Source organism: Suricata suricatta, chromosome 13, assembly GCF_006229205.1.
Source record: "Suricata suricatta isolate VVHF042 chromosome 13, meerkat_22Aug2017_6uvM2_HiC, whole genome shotgun sequence".
Classification (NCBI taxonomy): Eukaryota; Metazoa; Chordata; class Mammalia; order Carnivora; family Herpestidae; genus Suricata; species Suricata suricatta.
Window position 1 is genome coordinate 78,233,848 of NC_043712.1, and position 15,440 is coordinate 78,249,287.

Sequence of the window (15,440 nt, forward strand, 5' to 3'; positions counted from 1 at the left end):
CCTATTTTAGGTGCCTCATATAAATCCTACAATACTGGTCCAAAGATACATTGTGAAGGCAGAATTCAAGTGAACTTGCTAATGAACTGAGCATTCAGGGTAAGGAGTAGACACATCCAGGAAGCTGCATGTTCCTTCTTAGCAACACTGGCGTATTCTTAAAACAAGAGACTGGAGAGAACCTGAAAAGAGTAAGATTTTGGAGAAGAGCAAGAGAGTTGAGGACCAATCTCTGGGGAATTGAGACAAAGTCCCTATGAGAGAAGGAGGTGATGAGATTCGATGCACAAATCAAGAGCTTGGCCTTAGAACAAGGACAGTTTCTAGGAGGAGGAAAAACAGAATGTTATGTATGGCCCCAGAGCTGGGTAGGCAGGAACATTTTCTGCTGGGATGATCAGGTACCGTCTCTGTAGATAGTTCCTTTATCAAGAAAAGCATAGAGGAGATGATTGGCAAAGAGTGTGGAAGGGGAGGAAATGGAGGAGGTTAGGGAGAGGAAAGAACTGTAGTTAATAGAGAGACAGGGAGAGTGACTGGACCGGGGAAACTGTAGTAACACTGTCCCCCTCGGTATTTGTGGTTGTGAATCTCAAGAGGCATGAATCACCAGGGTTGTGTGTTTTCTTTGCAGCCATGTTCAGCTCGAGTCGTGGAATAGACATGAAGTTGGACTAAGCACCTGTTGGGATTTTGTCAGGCAAATAAGAGGGAGAGAGAGGCCATGGTGTCTGTGGATGAAAGCCACACTATGTTGGACATTCACAAGAACATAAAATCAGTCATCTAAAAGATCAGACTGAGGTTCAGGGAAGCGATTAATAGCATTATGTAAAGTGACCCATACCTTTGGTTAACGTTTTCAAACCCCACATACTAAGTTGAACTGTTTAAATAAACAAAGGCACGTAATCAACACTTCCTCATATTTATTTTGTTGCTGTCCACATAGTCACATACACTGAGGCAATGTGGCACATTGTTGGGAACATAGTACTTGTTCAGGAAATATATATTCACTAAAAGACTACCAAAAACCTGCTCCAGAAAGTAGCATGTAAGCAGCCTAATGGGACTTTAAAGTGCCAAGCATATTTTTTGCACACATTTTTATTGTTACAAATATTCTCATACAAAAAAATTGGAGAATATTATGATAACCTCCATAACTATCACCCAGCCTCTACATTTATCAACCCATGACCAATCTTAGAATCTCTCTCTATATACCCACCTACATCCTCCTCTGGATAACTTTGAAGGAAATCCAGATAGCATATCATGTCATCCATAAATGTTCCACATGAAAGCACTTCTCTTACACTTTGTTGCTGTATCACGTTTAGAGAGTGTGGCTGCAGTGGATTCCAACTTGAGACCAAGCCCTCTCTTTTGAAGCCTGTCAAAGTCAAAGCTATTGTTCATCACAATAGTTTTACCACACATCAAACCCGACTTTGATTGTTAAGAAGAAGCCATTGTATCTCTGTAGTTGCTGAAAAGGTCCAGAGAGAAAAATGAGGCTCGGAATTCTGTTCTAGAACATATCATCAAGCCTCTGTTTGACATTACTTGTTAAAGAGTAATTGATTTTATTTTATATTTTTTAGGTTCTTTAGACATATTTTATTTATTCTTACAGTGATAGTGAAGAAGTCAACACTGCTCTAAAAATCCATAGTATCAGGAATTATATTCCAACTTTTTGTTGTTGTTTTAATTTTTCTCATGTTTTGTAATTTATTTTGAGAGAGAGAGAGTGAGTGTGTGCACAAGTGGAGAGGGGCACAGAGAGAGGGAGAGAGAATCCTAAGCAGGCTCCACACTCTCAGTGCAGAGTCTGACACAGGGCTCTATCTCATGAACCATGAGATCATGACCTGAGCCAAAATCAAGAGTTAGATGCCTAACCAACTAAAGCCACCCACGTGCCCTTGTTTTGTTTATTTTTTTACAGGTATTGCTTATTTTTTTATATTTACTTTATTGTCAAATTGGTTTCCCTACAACACCCAGTTCTCATCCCAACAAGTGCCCTCCTCAATGCCCATCACCTACTCTCCCCCTCCCCCGCTCCCGTCAACCCTCAGTTTGTTCTCAGTATTTAAGGGGCTCTTATGGCCTCCCTCCCTCTCTGTAACTTTTTCTCACCCCTTCCCCTTCCCCATGGTCTTCTGTTAAGTTTCTCAAGATCCACATATGAGTCAAAACATATAGTATCTGTCTTTATCCGTCTGACTTCTTTCACTTGGTGTAATACCCTCCAGTTACATCCACGTTGCTGCAAACGGCCAGATTTCATTCTTTCTCATTGCCAAGTAGTAATTGATTTTAAAATCTTGCCTGTTGCAGCAATAATCAGAAAATCCTTTCAGTTTGTTTCTATATTGTCGAAGGTATATTCTACACTCCACTTGTTCCTTCTGCCTGAATAAACAGAACACGATGCAGAAAATGTAATCTTTCTTTAGACATTCAAGCTATTCCAGTGTCTTGGAGCAATCATGGTGAATGTCAGTTGGGATTGTTGAATACTGTATTTGGTGGAGGTGTTAGAACTTGGGATAAATGAGAACTGGCCCAGAATATATGTTACACTTTAAATTTTCTTCTTGTAAGTTAACATTTTATTCAAAAAGGGGATTGAAGGAAGAGGACAGAAGTTTAGTTATCTTTGGGCTCTATTTGATGTAAATGTTACTCTTTTGCTGTTTGAATTTTATTTTAGGTTTGCCTAAATGCAGTTTTATTCTAATTATATTGTGAACATCAATTTAGGTTGTAGGAAATTTCATTATGAGGCTAGACATTTCTGACTTTGTCCTCTTCATACTATAAAGTGAAATCTATGCCAGACTAAATCCAGACTGAGGGATTATGTCCCCATGGCAGTCATTATAGACACATTTGTTTTTGCAATGTTAATTAATGGGGGTGTCTGCGTTGGTTTAGATTTCCATAACCAGTACTTCTGCTACTGTCAGGGTTTGCTGGAATGAGAATTTGATTCCCTGCGTTTTCTTTGCCCCAGAGTCATGACTGACATTTGAGCATAGCCTCATCTGATGAAGATTCTAAGAGTACTTTTTCTAAAGCAGCAGATTAAATTGGACTTGGTATTTCTGAGTAAACAAGTAGCAGAAACGATGGCAGAATTCATAAAGCATAATCACATTTGGTATTTGAGGATATTGCTGTTTAGAATTCTATAAAAAATATATGTTTTATTATGCAGTCCCTAAGTCAACACACCTATTTATATATGATTGGATGCTTATTCATCCAAACTAACAAAAATAATAGTAATAATAATAATAATGTCTCCCAACAGTACAGGATGTCACTCCTAACACATTATGCTTTATTGTGGAAGCAAATATATCCTCTTTCCAACTGAATTACATGATACATGAGCCATATGAACTAATGCACAGATAGCTAATGCACAGGTTAAGTCACTACTGGTAAAGTCTAATTGGTTCCAAGAGATTTTGTTCTAGAAAGCTCATCTCCATGACATGACACACACTAATTGAAAGCATTTTGTTTCTGTGAAATTTCCATAATTGGAAAAAAGTACTCCTGACTGCATCATTTATAGACTACTTCCGTTACCACCATTTTGGGTGATAATTCTTAAACATGGCTGTAGTGGTTCGCTACTAGGGTGACACTGGTCCTTCAGGAGTCATTTAAAAATACCAGAGGGCTCTGGGGTTGACATAATTTCTGGTGCTCCTGAGTGGCACGAGAGACGAGGCAGGAATATTCATATTGTACCTTGTGCAGCGCAGTTTCACATGAAGACCCGCCTGGCCCAGATGTCAACCACTCACCTTAGGAAACACTACTCCAAATATGTTTCCTTGAGTTTTCTTTTTGTTGTTGGTTTGGGTTTTTTTGTTTTGTTTTTTTCAAATCTTTCAATAGCCTGTACCTAATTTGTCAAGGCCACACCCTGTCAAGATACTCTGTTCTAGTCTAAAGACATAGAGAAGCTGCAACAGTGAGACAGCAGTGAGATTTAAAATCTTGAACAATCTGTGAAGACTTTGGTTTCCTAAAGCCACAGTATAGGCTGGATGTCAGCTCTGGAACCCGCTTCACATCCTAACATCAGTTGCTGTTGGGAAGTCCTTTCTTATAGCTGACTTCATTGCTCTGAATCTCTTCTCTCCTGGGTGAGGACCAAAGTCATTGTCTAAATTTGAGCTTTCGGCATATTTGAAAACTGTAAATGGACTTGAGTTGACCTTTCTGCCACAATGGCTATAAGGAAGCTGTTTTTCATTTGAAGAGACATACCGACTTGCTTAACAGGCAGAACTGACTCATGAAGTAAATTGGATCAGTATTTTTAATTCAGCAGCACCCGCTCTGAGCTCCATGCTTTCTATATTTCAGGCTCAGTGACTCCAGAAATTTGCTTAACGCTGGGAGCTCTCCTGTCAGAGTCCTTGATACTCAGAGAAACTCTACCATCTACAGTTATTAGCTGATGTGGGGGCAGAGGCAGAAATGTGGTTGATTTACCCATAGGCCCCTAGAGAGCCTCCTCACCAGAAACATTACCCAGGGACTATTTTAATAAATCAAGGTGCTGGTAGAATAAAGAGTTTGAAATTTAATACAAAGAGAGCTCCAATTTTTAATTTATAAATTACTGAGAATTTAGGGGGAAGCAAGGAAGCAAGGCAGTAATATAAATCTTGAATGAATGAATAGATTTGTGATACAGAATCCTAGGAAGCAGAGCTTTTTAAAAATTCACCTTCCATTTCTAGTATTTATGGCTCATTCCCTGGACTATAGTAGACCCCTTATATTATTATTTTTCTATGTTAAATTGTGAAGCCATCTTACCCTGGAAATTTAACATAGATTACATAAAGAGTGTCACTGACATCCCAAATTGGTTACCAGCCTCTCTGACACTCAAACTAACAATGTTAGGCATAGTGAGTGCTCAATGAAGAGTTGCTGGTTTGGCATGAAAGAAATTTGAGTGATTTGATCCAGTCCCATTATTATAAGAAACGTAAATTTTCAGCTTCAAAAAAGAATTCCAAAAGTACTTTAGTAATGGCAACATCATTGAAATAAGCACATAGTATTCCAAGGGGTCGTTCTAAAGGATTGTGGCCATTTACATATAAATAAATGGTATATATATTATTTTATTCTTATTATGATTGTTATGTCGGTCTCATTTCTTTGTATTTATACCAAATACAGAGAGGCTAAGCCTGAAGTGATCAACAGTAGCACAGAGAGGAACACAAGAGAATGGCCTATGAGTGACGGGAGACATGGTTTTGAGAGTTTTCCATTTTGGAGTAGGTTAGCTATGCGCAAAGTAAGAGGTTAGAGTTGGCAGGAGACCACCAGGTCCCTTGCCCATAGCTGGCATTTCAAACCTAGAATGACACTTTTCCTATTGAGTCTTGATTCAGCTCAGAACAATTTCACATTCACTAGGACACAGGTTCTGCTGCGGTTTAACAATGGCCCAAAACAATGGATGCCTAAATGAGACTGGAGTTTATTCCTTCTGTATATGTGATTCCAAACAGGAGTCCAGATTTAATGTAATGGCCTCACAGTGTCAAAAACTCAGATCCCTTCCTTCTTTTGCTCTTCCCATCCCTGTCTTCATGGCCCATGGGAATTTGCCATCACATCTATATTCTACACAGAAAGAATCAGGAAAAAGGAGTGAGAGAAAGTCATACCCTTTCCCTTTTAAGTCACTTTGAGGAATTTATACACACCATTTTGGTTTACATCCCATATACCAATATTTGGTCACATGCTTACCCCTAGCTAAAAAGGGATTTGAAAATGTAAAAATGTAATCTTTATCCTGGACAATTACATAGCTAGCTCAAATCCCATCACTCTGAAGGAAAAGAAGAATAGATATCAGAATACAGCAGACAGTTTTTGTCGTATCTTTTTGGCTTATGGTCCCAGATTGTTGTTAAGAAATGGCCAGAGTGGTTACATGAGATAAAACATATCTGTCATTCATAAAAAAAGATGGCCGGTAGGTTCCAATATGTTCACTGGAGAGCCTTGTCCATAAATAACTCCTGTAGCACATGCTTTGTACCATGCCCTTTCCCTCTTAACCTGTAAGTTTTTTTAGTGATAGGTGGTTGAAGAGTCTTGCACTGGTTCTGGAAATTATAATTTCCCCTTGAAATTGGATTGAGATAAGATATCTAAAATTATAGAGATTACTTTAGACCATTCTGGTTTAGTTAACTTTTTAAGTTAACCAACTCCAGCAGATCCCCTAAGCCTCAAAGTAATTGCATATGCCATGTTATGCATATTGCATGTGCATTCCATAAGGGATCCTTAATGGAGCCACATATTTTGTTGCACATCATTTGGTAACATTTTAAATCCCAAAATATTAAAAATAAATAAAAAAGATTCTATGTTTCTATGACACTGTACTCTTGATATAAACATTTCAAAGATAAATCCTGGAAAATAATTCTCATGTGACCTACATATGACTATATTCTTGGTAATAAGCAGGAAGATGGGATTGGTCAGCCACTCAACTCCATGCATTATAACAGAACTCCAGTCCTATTGGGAGAAAAGGGCAAGGGAGCTATCTATGTTAGGGAATAAGAGCATCCCCTGACTCTGTTGATTAAATATTTGAGGAGACCTAACAAGCAGATGAGTTTCTTATGGAAGTAAAGCCCTCTTTTGCCAATTATCTTATATGACATTTCTACATTTTAATAACCCTTAAAAGATAACTAATAACTTGGCAAGATACAACTGAAGGGCTCTTAAAATGTTTTGAATGCCAGTAAATATAAAATTGAGAGTATTTGCTGACACTGACAGTTATAAAAAGATTAATTTATGGAGCTTCTCTTAATAAATGGTGATTTGGTCACTTTGTTTTAGAGACCAGGATACATGTGTCCTTATTCATCTAACCCTAATTGATTTTTTAGCTTATATTTTTCAGTAAAACCCCAAAGGTAGAGCTATAAACAGTTGGAATCTCTTCTCTCTTGCTAAAGGAACAGAGCAAGGAAGATGTCTTACAAATTTAACAAAACCACAGGCAAGTGCTTTGAAAACAAAACTCTCCTTTCCTCTCTGGATACTCCATATATGGAATGGTTATTTTCCCTTGTTTCTACCTTGCCTAGTATCTATTCGCTTCTTCTCTTCATTAGTGAAACTCAGAGCTGTTATAACTTTTCCATTCACACAAGCTACATCACTGTAGAAAACAAATTCAATGTTTAAAATCCCCATTAGAAAATACTAGTTCAAAACACAAATGGTAAAGCACATAGTTGCAACCCTAACAAAGAGCCAATTTCCATAATAAACAAAGGTCATCCACAAATCCAAAAGAAAAATTCTATAAGAAAGTGGGCAAAATGTATGAACAGGAATATCACAGGGAAGAAAGTACAAATACTCACCCTCACTAGAAAAATCAAGAAATGAAAATTAAGACAATGAAATACGTTTAACCTATCAGTTGGCAAAAAAAAAAAAGTTTACAAATATCTATGTCAATAAGCATATATAGATATACGCACTAGTGTGGGTACAAATATGGGCAACCTTATGTGGAATACAATTTGCCTACCCCTATTAAATTTTAAATGTACATCCCTTTGGCCATTTATTTTTACTTCTAAGAATTTATTCAAACTATATTTATTGCAGAATTGCTTACAGTAATAAGAATGGAATAACTCAAAGATTCATGGATACATTACTAATTAATAAGGAAATAGGTGGAAATAGGGGCACCTAGGACTCAGTCGGTTGACTGTCTGACTTCAGCTCAGGTCATGATCTCACGGTTCATGTGTCTGAGCCCCGCGTCGGGCTCTGTGCTGACAGCTAGCTCAGAGCCTGGAGTCTGTCTTCCAATTCTGTGTCTCCCTCTCTCTCTGACTCTCCCCTGCTTGTACTGTCTCTCTCTCTCTCTCTCTCTCAAAAATAAATAAAAACATTAAAAAATTTTTTAATTATGTGGAAATATATAGTGAAATACTCTGAAGTTACTATGGATAATGGACGGACTGGCTGTTTGGGCTCATATGCAAAGATATCCGAGGGTATTTTTTTTCTTAAGTTAAAAAGCCTGCTGTAAAACTGTACAACAGTGTGCTTAGGATTACATTTATGTTTATCAAAATTTGAAAGAATATATGTAAATGCTTATAAAATACCTGAAAGGACACAGGTGAATAATTATTAGTTGCAGCTTCTAGGGAGTGAAACCTGAGGTGAGAGACGTAGGATGAGAGCTGACATGTTCTACTTATACCTTTGAACACTTGTCAATGTTGTTGTTTTTACAATGAGCTAATATAGCTTTTGTGGGGAGGGAGGGGAGGAAAAGAAAGAAAAGGAAAGGGACAGGCACAGTCACAGGGGATGGGAGGAGAAGAGAAGGGAAAGGAAGGGAGGGGAAGGGAAGGGAAGGGAAGGGAAGGAAAGGAAAGAGGAGAGAGAGATAGAGGGAAGAAGAGAGGGAAAGAGAGAGAAAAGGAGAAAAGGGAGGAGGGAGAGAAGGAGCTGAGGGAAGGAGGAAAGGACGGGGGAGAGAAGGAGGGAGAAAGAAAACCTTATATGTGTGTGTGTATAAATATATAAATATATATTATATATTATATATATATTATATATATATATATATATAATATATATATATAATTCTTGACCTCTAGGTAAGGAGCCAGCATAGCTGTGTTTTCTCTTACTCACTCAACCTGTTGGCAATCCTCTGCTTTGTCTAAGACAAGAGGAAAGAGTCAAATCAGGAAACCTAAGGGAAGAGGCAGGCTAAGGACACATTATAGAGAATCATACTATCCAATTATACATAAAGGATGTGTATAAAAATTATAAGACCAATGTAACAGATTTAATGCTTACATTTGATAGTAGCTGAGATCAGAAACAAAATTAAGTTCCCCACTTGGAGTTAATGAATGAGAGTGCAGCCTAAATTTATCCCCAATTCATAGCTGTAACCAGCCACCCTAGTATGAGGGGACTCCTGAATATGTCCCACTTTTATATTTCCACTGCATGTAGAGTTCAGTGGGGCTGGAACTGTTCATTTTCCTTTCCTTATCATCCTGGCTACCCAAAATCCAGCTTGGCTGCCCCAGGGTCCTTGAGAGCTGGGAGCTGGATGGAGCTGGGTCACATAGTAGCTCATTCAACAGCTGTTTCCTGTTGGATGTTGTCTGTGGTGCTCCCAGTGGCAAAGTGGCTCTTTGTCCCACTATACCTTAAAGATGCTTCATAGGGAGCCAAAACACAGGCTTCAAGCTCTTCAGCTTCTCAAAATGTAGCAAACTGAGAACTCAAAATATCTGTCATTCAAAATAAATAGTGATTGCTTTGCCATATTTCTCCTTGGCAGTATTTCTATCACTCTACCAGTACTGGCTTGTGCACCTACAACATACAAAACACTGTAGGGGTTGCAAGATAAATAAGGCTAAGTTGTGCACTTGAAGAACTTAGAGTCTGACAAGTAAGTTAACAATAACTAGAGTTTAACTGAGTGCTATTCTAAACACTTTACCAGAAATCATGGTTTACTCCTTAGGACAACCCTGTGAAGTGAGTTCCAGTTATTATTCCCACTGACCAAAACAAAAAAAACAAAAAAACAAAAAGAAAAAAGAAAAGAAAACCCCTGAAGTACGAAGAGGTCAATGGTGGTTCCAACAGCTGGCTGGAAATCAGAGGCAGACCCAAGAAGTCAGCCTCCATCGGTGCCCACTGTGCTGTCTCTGCTCAGGATACAAAGAGCTGCATTATAAGAAGCAGCAAGTATTAATGCCCTTTCAAGACATAAAATGCAACAGGAATTCAGACAAACAGTATTTCTAGGTAGACTGACTATTCAAGGGGGTATGTGGCAGAGGTATTTTAGGTAAGATTTTGAGAGTGGAATGTGGGCAATAGATTATAAGCCATGAAGGTGAAAGCTTCCAATCTCCAGAAACTTAGTGCACAGCGTGGGGTCTAATTGAATTTGTTGTTCTTTGATTACATTGTTTACCCTGTCTGCATTGCATTATTTCAGCCGCCGGTATAAACAAGGTCTACATGTGAACTAGGGTTAGTTTTTAGGAAATGGGATTTTACATATATCATACATTATTATATATAATACATATTATATGTATCTATTTCACCAGAGTCACTGCCTTCATTTTCCAGATGAGAAGCCCACTTAGGAAAGGTGAGGTGTCCCCCACCTCTTCTCATACAGGGCATTTACTGGCACAGATCTCAGCTGAGCTCAGAATGCCACACACCTAGTCTGCTGCTCAGCACAGTCACTGAGTTAGTTTGGGCGGTACTTTTCATGTATTTAACGTAACACCAGGGAAACTCAAATAAGGAAGGTATCTCCATGCACCTCAGCCAGGAATGAAAGCAGGGTTCTTTGGTTATCAACCTCATTTGATGCAAAATCCATAGCCCTTTATTTCCCCCCATGTGCCCGCTTGAGATCACGTTTTACACCGTGCCGGGAAGGGCAATCAAGGAAATAGGAGACAGCTGGGGTCACAGTCAACAGACCCCAGATGTCTGGACATTTCCATTTCCAGCCAATCAACAAATCTTCAACAAATCTGGTTAATCTTCACTAAAATGGTGTTTTAACTTTTGTTCATTAGGGTTTGGTAACTGGAAGCAAAAAAGAAATATACTGAAAATACCAGTGTGGTCTTCAAAACACGTAGCTTGCCAGTTTTGTACTTGGTCTCATAAACAAATGCTCGTGCTACATTTCCAGGAGGGCTTGGGTTTTTATCTATTTGGGGCTTTGCTCCTAGTGTTGAGCAAGCAGTCTAATTGTCATACACAGCAGTAGAGCGGCCTGGGGAGGCATGTGCTCCCCAGCTGAATTTATGTTCTCAGAAACATGCTAATTGGTAACTTTCTGGAAAATACACAGTAGTTACTCTTGGCTTGTTATTTTACAAACTATTAAGAATCCAGAGGAACCAACCATTATATTTTGTGCTTCGAGGGATGTTGCTTTGTCTTTCCTCTGGTAGGTACATTCTTATGACAAGGCAGCTCTGATAGGTTGTGTGTGATGGGGAATCACCAAGCAATGTTCTGGAAAAGTGGATAAGACCTTACTGTGTCCCTCACAAACTGGCTACACTCTGCCCAACCACTGCCCCCAGTTGAAGCTCCTCTAGGAGTCTGGCTTGATCTTAGGAAGCTGGGGCCAGAAGACACGATTTGAAGGTCTGGGAGCTCCGTAAATGTTTCCAGGGAAGGAGCAAAGGGGCAGACACAGAACTCTTGGTGGGATTCCCCTCCAAGGCCTAGATTTGAAATGAGATACTGGATCATCTCACCCCAGCCTAGCATGTTTAGTAAATTAACAACTCCAGAGTCTTGATATGACCATTAAATTTGCCTCCCAGTTTGGGATAGTATAGAGAAATTGGTAAGGAAACCTATTATAATGAATGGTTTTGATGAGTTTTTCTGTGGATAAATAAGTGGATAGCTATATACATGAATGCATACATGGAAGGAAGAAAGAAAGGGGTAGATATATAATATAGATAGATAAAATAGGTAGATACATATAAGTATAGGTATATAATATAATAATATATAATATAGGTAGGTAATATTATATATGTTATAATATAATATACTTAATATATTATCTACCTATATTTTATGTATCTTTCTATATGTCAGTATATCTACCCATATTATATATGTCTTTTCTATATGTCTGTGTATCTAATTAGTTATTTTCTTGGCAGTGAGAGAAAGAAGAGAGGGAAATGTGGGGATCTTTTCAGTAAATAATATTATGCATATTGAATGGTATGTCAGTATTGGTTTCAATTCTTCTTTAAAAGAGGGGTGCCTGGGTGGCTCAGTCAGTTGAGCGTCCAGCTTCAGCTCAGGTCATGATCCTATCATTCTTGGGTTCGAGCCCCATGTCCAGCTCTGTGCTGACAGCTAGCTCAGAGCCTGGAGCCTGTTTCATATTCTGTGTCTCCCTCTCTCTCTGACCCTCCCCTGCTCGCACTCTCTGTCTCTCAAAAATAAAAAATAAAATAAAATAAAATAAAACATAAAAGAAAAGAAATTAATTACATTAGCCAGTGGAGGGAAAAAATGTTCCTTGTCAAAAGTAGCTAATCATCTGAGAACAGGACACGTGTCTCCAAAAACAAGAAAAAAAGAATGTTTTTTAAAAGGAGAGGTGGGGGGATGCCTGGTTGGCTCAGTCGGTTAAGCGGCCGACTTCGGCTCAGGTCATGATCTCATGGTTTGTGAGTTCGAGCCCTGCGTCAGGCTCTGTGCTGACAGCTCAGAGCCTGGAACCTCCTTCAGACTCTGTGTGTCCCTCTCTCTCTCTGCCCCCCCTTGCTCATGTTCTGTCTCTTTCTCTCTTAAAAATAAATAAACAAACATAAAAAATTTTTTAAAAATAAAAGGAGAGGGGGCAATCCAGTTCTGGTTCAGTCTTGGAAAATACAGAATCAAAAGATTCATAATTATTATTATAATCATGGTACCAACAGCTAACATTTCTGGAGGATTTACAAGGGCTAAATGCTCAGCAAGGATTGCCTCAGTTAACCCTTTGAGCACCACAGCACTCACCTAGGCTGAAGCCAAATAATAGGGATGCTTCCTCCAGCAAAGGGGATGTTGATTGTAAAAACCCAAACAAGTAGAGGAATGAGAAGACCAGGTTTAGATGCTACGGAGGGCTGTTTGATGCTTTGCAAAAGTCTCAGTGAGAGACTTGGATTGGCATCACATGTATAAATTTACAAACGGGGTGAGTCCGTCTGCTTTAACAAAATGTATATTCAACCATTGGGTTGTAGAAATTTCAAAGATTTTATTTTTTGACAGGATGCCTGCCGTTTTTCTCTCTTGACTCCCGCTTGTTTTATTCATTTTGGGGTAGTTGCCAATTAGACCCAATTGGTAAGTATAATTAATGGATAACTTGAATCTCCTCTTAAACCCCAATCAAGAAAATTAACCATAAAACCATTCATTTCCTTTCAAAATTCCTAACGCTCTCTCTCCCTATGACTGTTGTTTATCTCTTTCTAAGACTCCAACCACATCTGAGATGATGATGATGATGATGATTCCATATTATTTATCATCCTAAAATCCCCCATAAAACAGGGAGGACAGAGATGAACATTTCTTGAGGCCCTGGTGTGTTCCAGGCACTTTGCTAGGCATTATTATGTTCTGTCTCTTTTAATATTCACAAAGCCCCTTCAGGGTAGGGATTATTATCTTCCTTTTTTACAGCTGATAAAACAGCATTTCAGAGTAACTAAGCCCTTGTTCTAGACCAGGTAGTGACACAGTGTAGCACAAACCAGGCTGATGTGATTCCCAAGCCTTTGCTCTTTTCACCTCACATAAGGAAGCATTATTTCTTTCAAAGAGACACTCCTCTAAGGTCTTATTACCTTGGAGGGTTGGGGGGGGTGTTTATTTCATTCAACAACTATTTGAACACAAACTCTACATTATACACGGGTTGAACATCAGTTCAGCTGGAATTCATCAGCAGGAGAACTTTGGGCAGAAGACGGTGGTTGGTGGCAAGATGGTAGAGGAATTCACAGGAGCAACATGAGGAGGAAGTAGGGTATGATGATGGCATGGGTGGGGGTGAAGATAAACAGAGGAACTCCTGATCGTGTGCCCATGGCTACAGTCTTTCTTCATGTGACTCGTGGACTTCCCTTTGTCATCCTATGCCTGAGAATATATGAAGGAGGCTGGGAAGGCAAAGGGACGTTCAATTGTCATCACTGGCATCTTTTTTGATCATTGCACCATGTTCCAATGCATTGGGGTAACCATGACATGAAAATTTCCATCATTGGACCCATAACTGTACCATGGGGCCAATTAACAGTCAGTAAGTTAAGGGTCGTAGCAGAACTTCATCCAGGGAGACCTGGAAGTAAGAAATAATGAATTTATATTCTCATAGACTGAAAGCCCTGGGTTCAGACCACATGACCTGAAAGGATGTTAACCTTCCTCTAGGTGGGTGACATGTATATCAGGGACATTTCATTGCCTTCTGTGGATGCTCTATCCTTTTCAGCCCAATCATTCAGACTTTCTACTACCCATAGACTCAACAGATGAAGTAAAAGACCACCCACAATACAAATGTCAAATTCATGATCAGTTATCTTTGGGCTCTGATGACCTGTCGTTTCTCAGAGGGTCTCAGAGTTTTCTCTACTTTAAAGAATTCTCCCTTGGAAAGAATAGGTTGTGTGACGAAGATAATGCAATCTAAACATCCACCCTCTCTTCATCTTTTGCAATGGTCTGAAAGAAGTTGGCTGTCCCTGAAATGTTTGTCATGCTTGGTACTAAAATGTCACTTTGTCAATCAAGACAATAACGGACTCAAAAGAATAAGGTTGGGGGAGTAGATATCACGTTAGTGAAATCTGTTTTTTAGTGTCTGCCTATCTTGTTTCTCTGGCACATTTTGCAATCCAAGCTAAGCAAAGAGCTTTCTCTTTTAGCAAAGAGCTTCTTTCTGCATTAGAATGAGTTTGTTCAGGGACTGGAGCCCTTTCCTGTAAACAAATGAGCCACCAGGGGAGCTCCCCACCATTCTGATAAGACCTCTTAGGTCCTTTGCATGCAGGGAAGAATGCTGAGATATCTTTTCAGATTAGAAAGACTTGGGTTGCAAACATTTGGCATTTTGGTCTCAACAGTCAGGAAAACCTTCTGTTATTGGTCAGCTCTACATTGGGTAACTCTCATAATATAGACCCTCTTGATGCGACCCAACCTCTTCCTTATTCCACTGCTAACCTAAAGTCTTTCCATATCTTTTCATCTGTTGTTTCTCCGGTTTCCCCTTCTTCCATAATGCAAGGAGACCTTACGTTCCACCCCCTTCCAAGCTACTTGCAATTTCCTAGTAAATGACGTAATGACATTCCTCATCTGATGTGTTTTTCTCCTGTGTTGACACTTGCTGAAACTCCAACCTCTGTCAATTCTACTTATGGACAAAAACCTACACTCCAAGTCTCAGCTTGAAAATCTTCTCTTCTGTGAAATCTTATAACACACACACACACACACACACACACACAGATTCCAGTAGGCTCAATTTTTCGCATATAACCCATATTCTCACAGCGCTCTGTGTAAGCCTCTGTCGCAGAACTGCCTCTTTTGGAAAAGTGGTTCTCTCTACCTGCCTGCACTGCCCTCTGTCACCTGTAGATTGTGAGCTCCCTGTGAGCAGAGCCTGAGTCTTAGTCATTTTAGTCATCTGGCAAACCTAGCACAGTGCCTGATACATGCAGACAGGTGCTCAGTAAATTTTTATTGTAAACATC

The 15,440-nt window shown here is 39.3% G+C and overlaps 1 protein-coding gene across 8 annotated transcripts in view; it reads left to right on the top strand.

Moving 5' to 3' along the window:
• TRPM3 (transient receptor potential cation channel subfamily M member 3) overlaps nt 1-15,440 on the top strand; it is a 492,852-nt gene that overhangs the window by 274,286 nt on the left and 203,126 nt on the right. For 4 of the 8 annotated variants that reach the window (XM_029920564.1, XM_029920565.1, XM_029920566.1 and 1 more), the window contains exon 7: nt 12,940-13,014. The exons of the other annotated variants lie outside the window; for them this stretch is intronic. In XM_029920564.1, the coding sequence (XP_029776424.1) occupies nt 12,940-13,014 (75 nt within the window). The remainder of the gene's footprint in view (nt 1-12,939; nt 13,015-15,440) is intronic. 8 annotated transcript variants of the gene reach the window in all.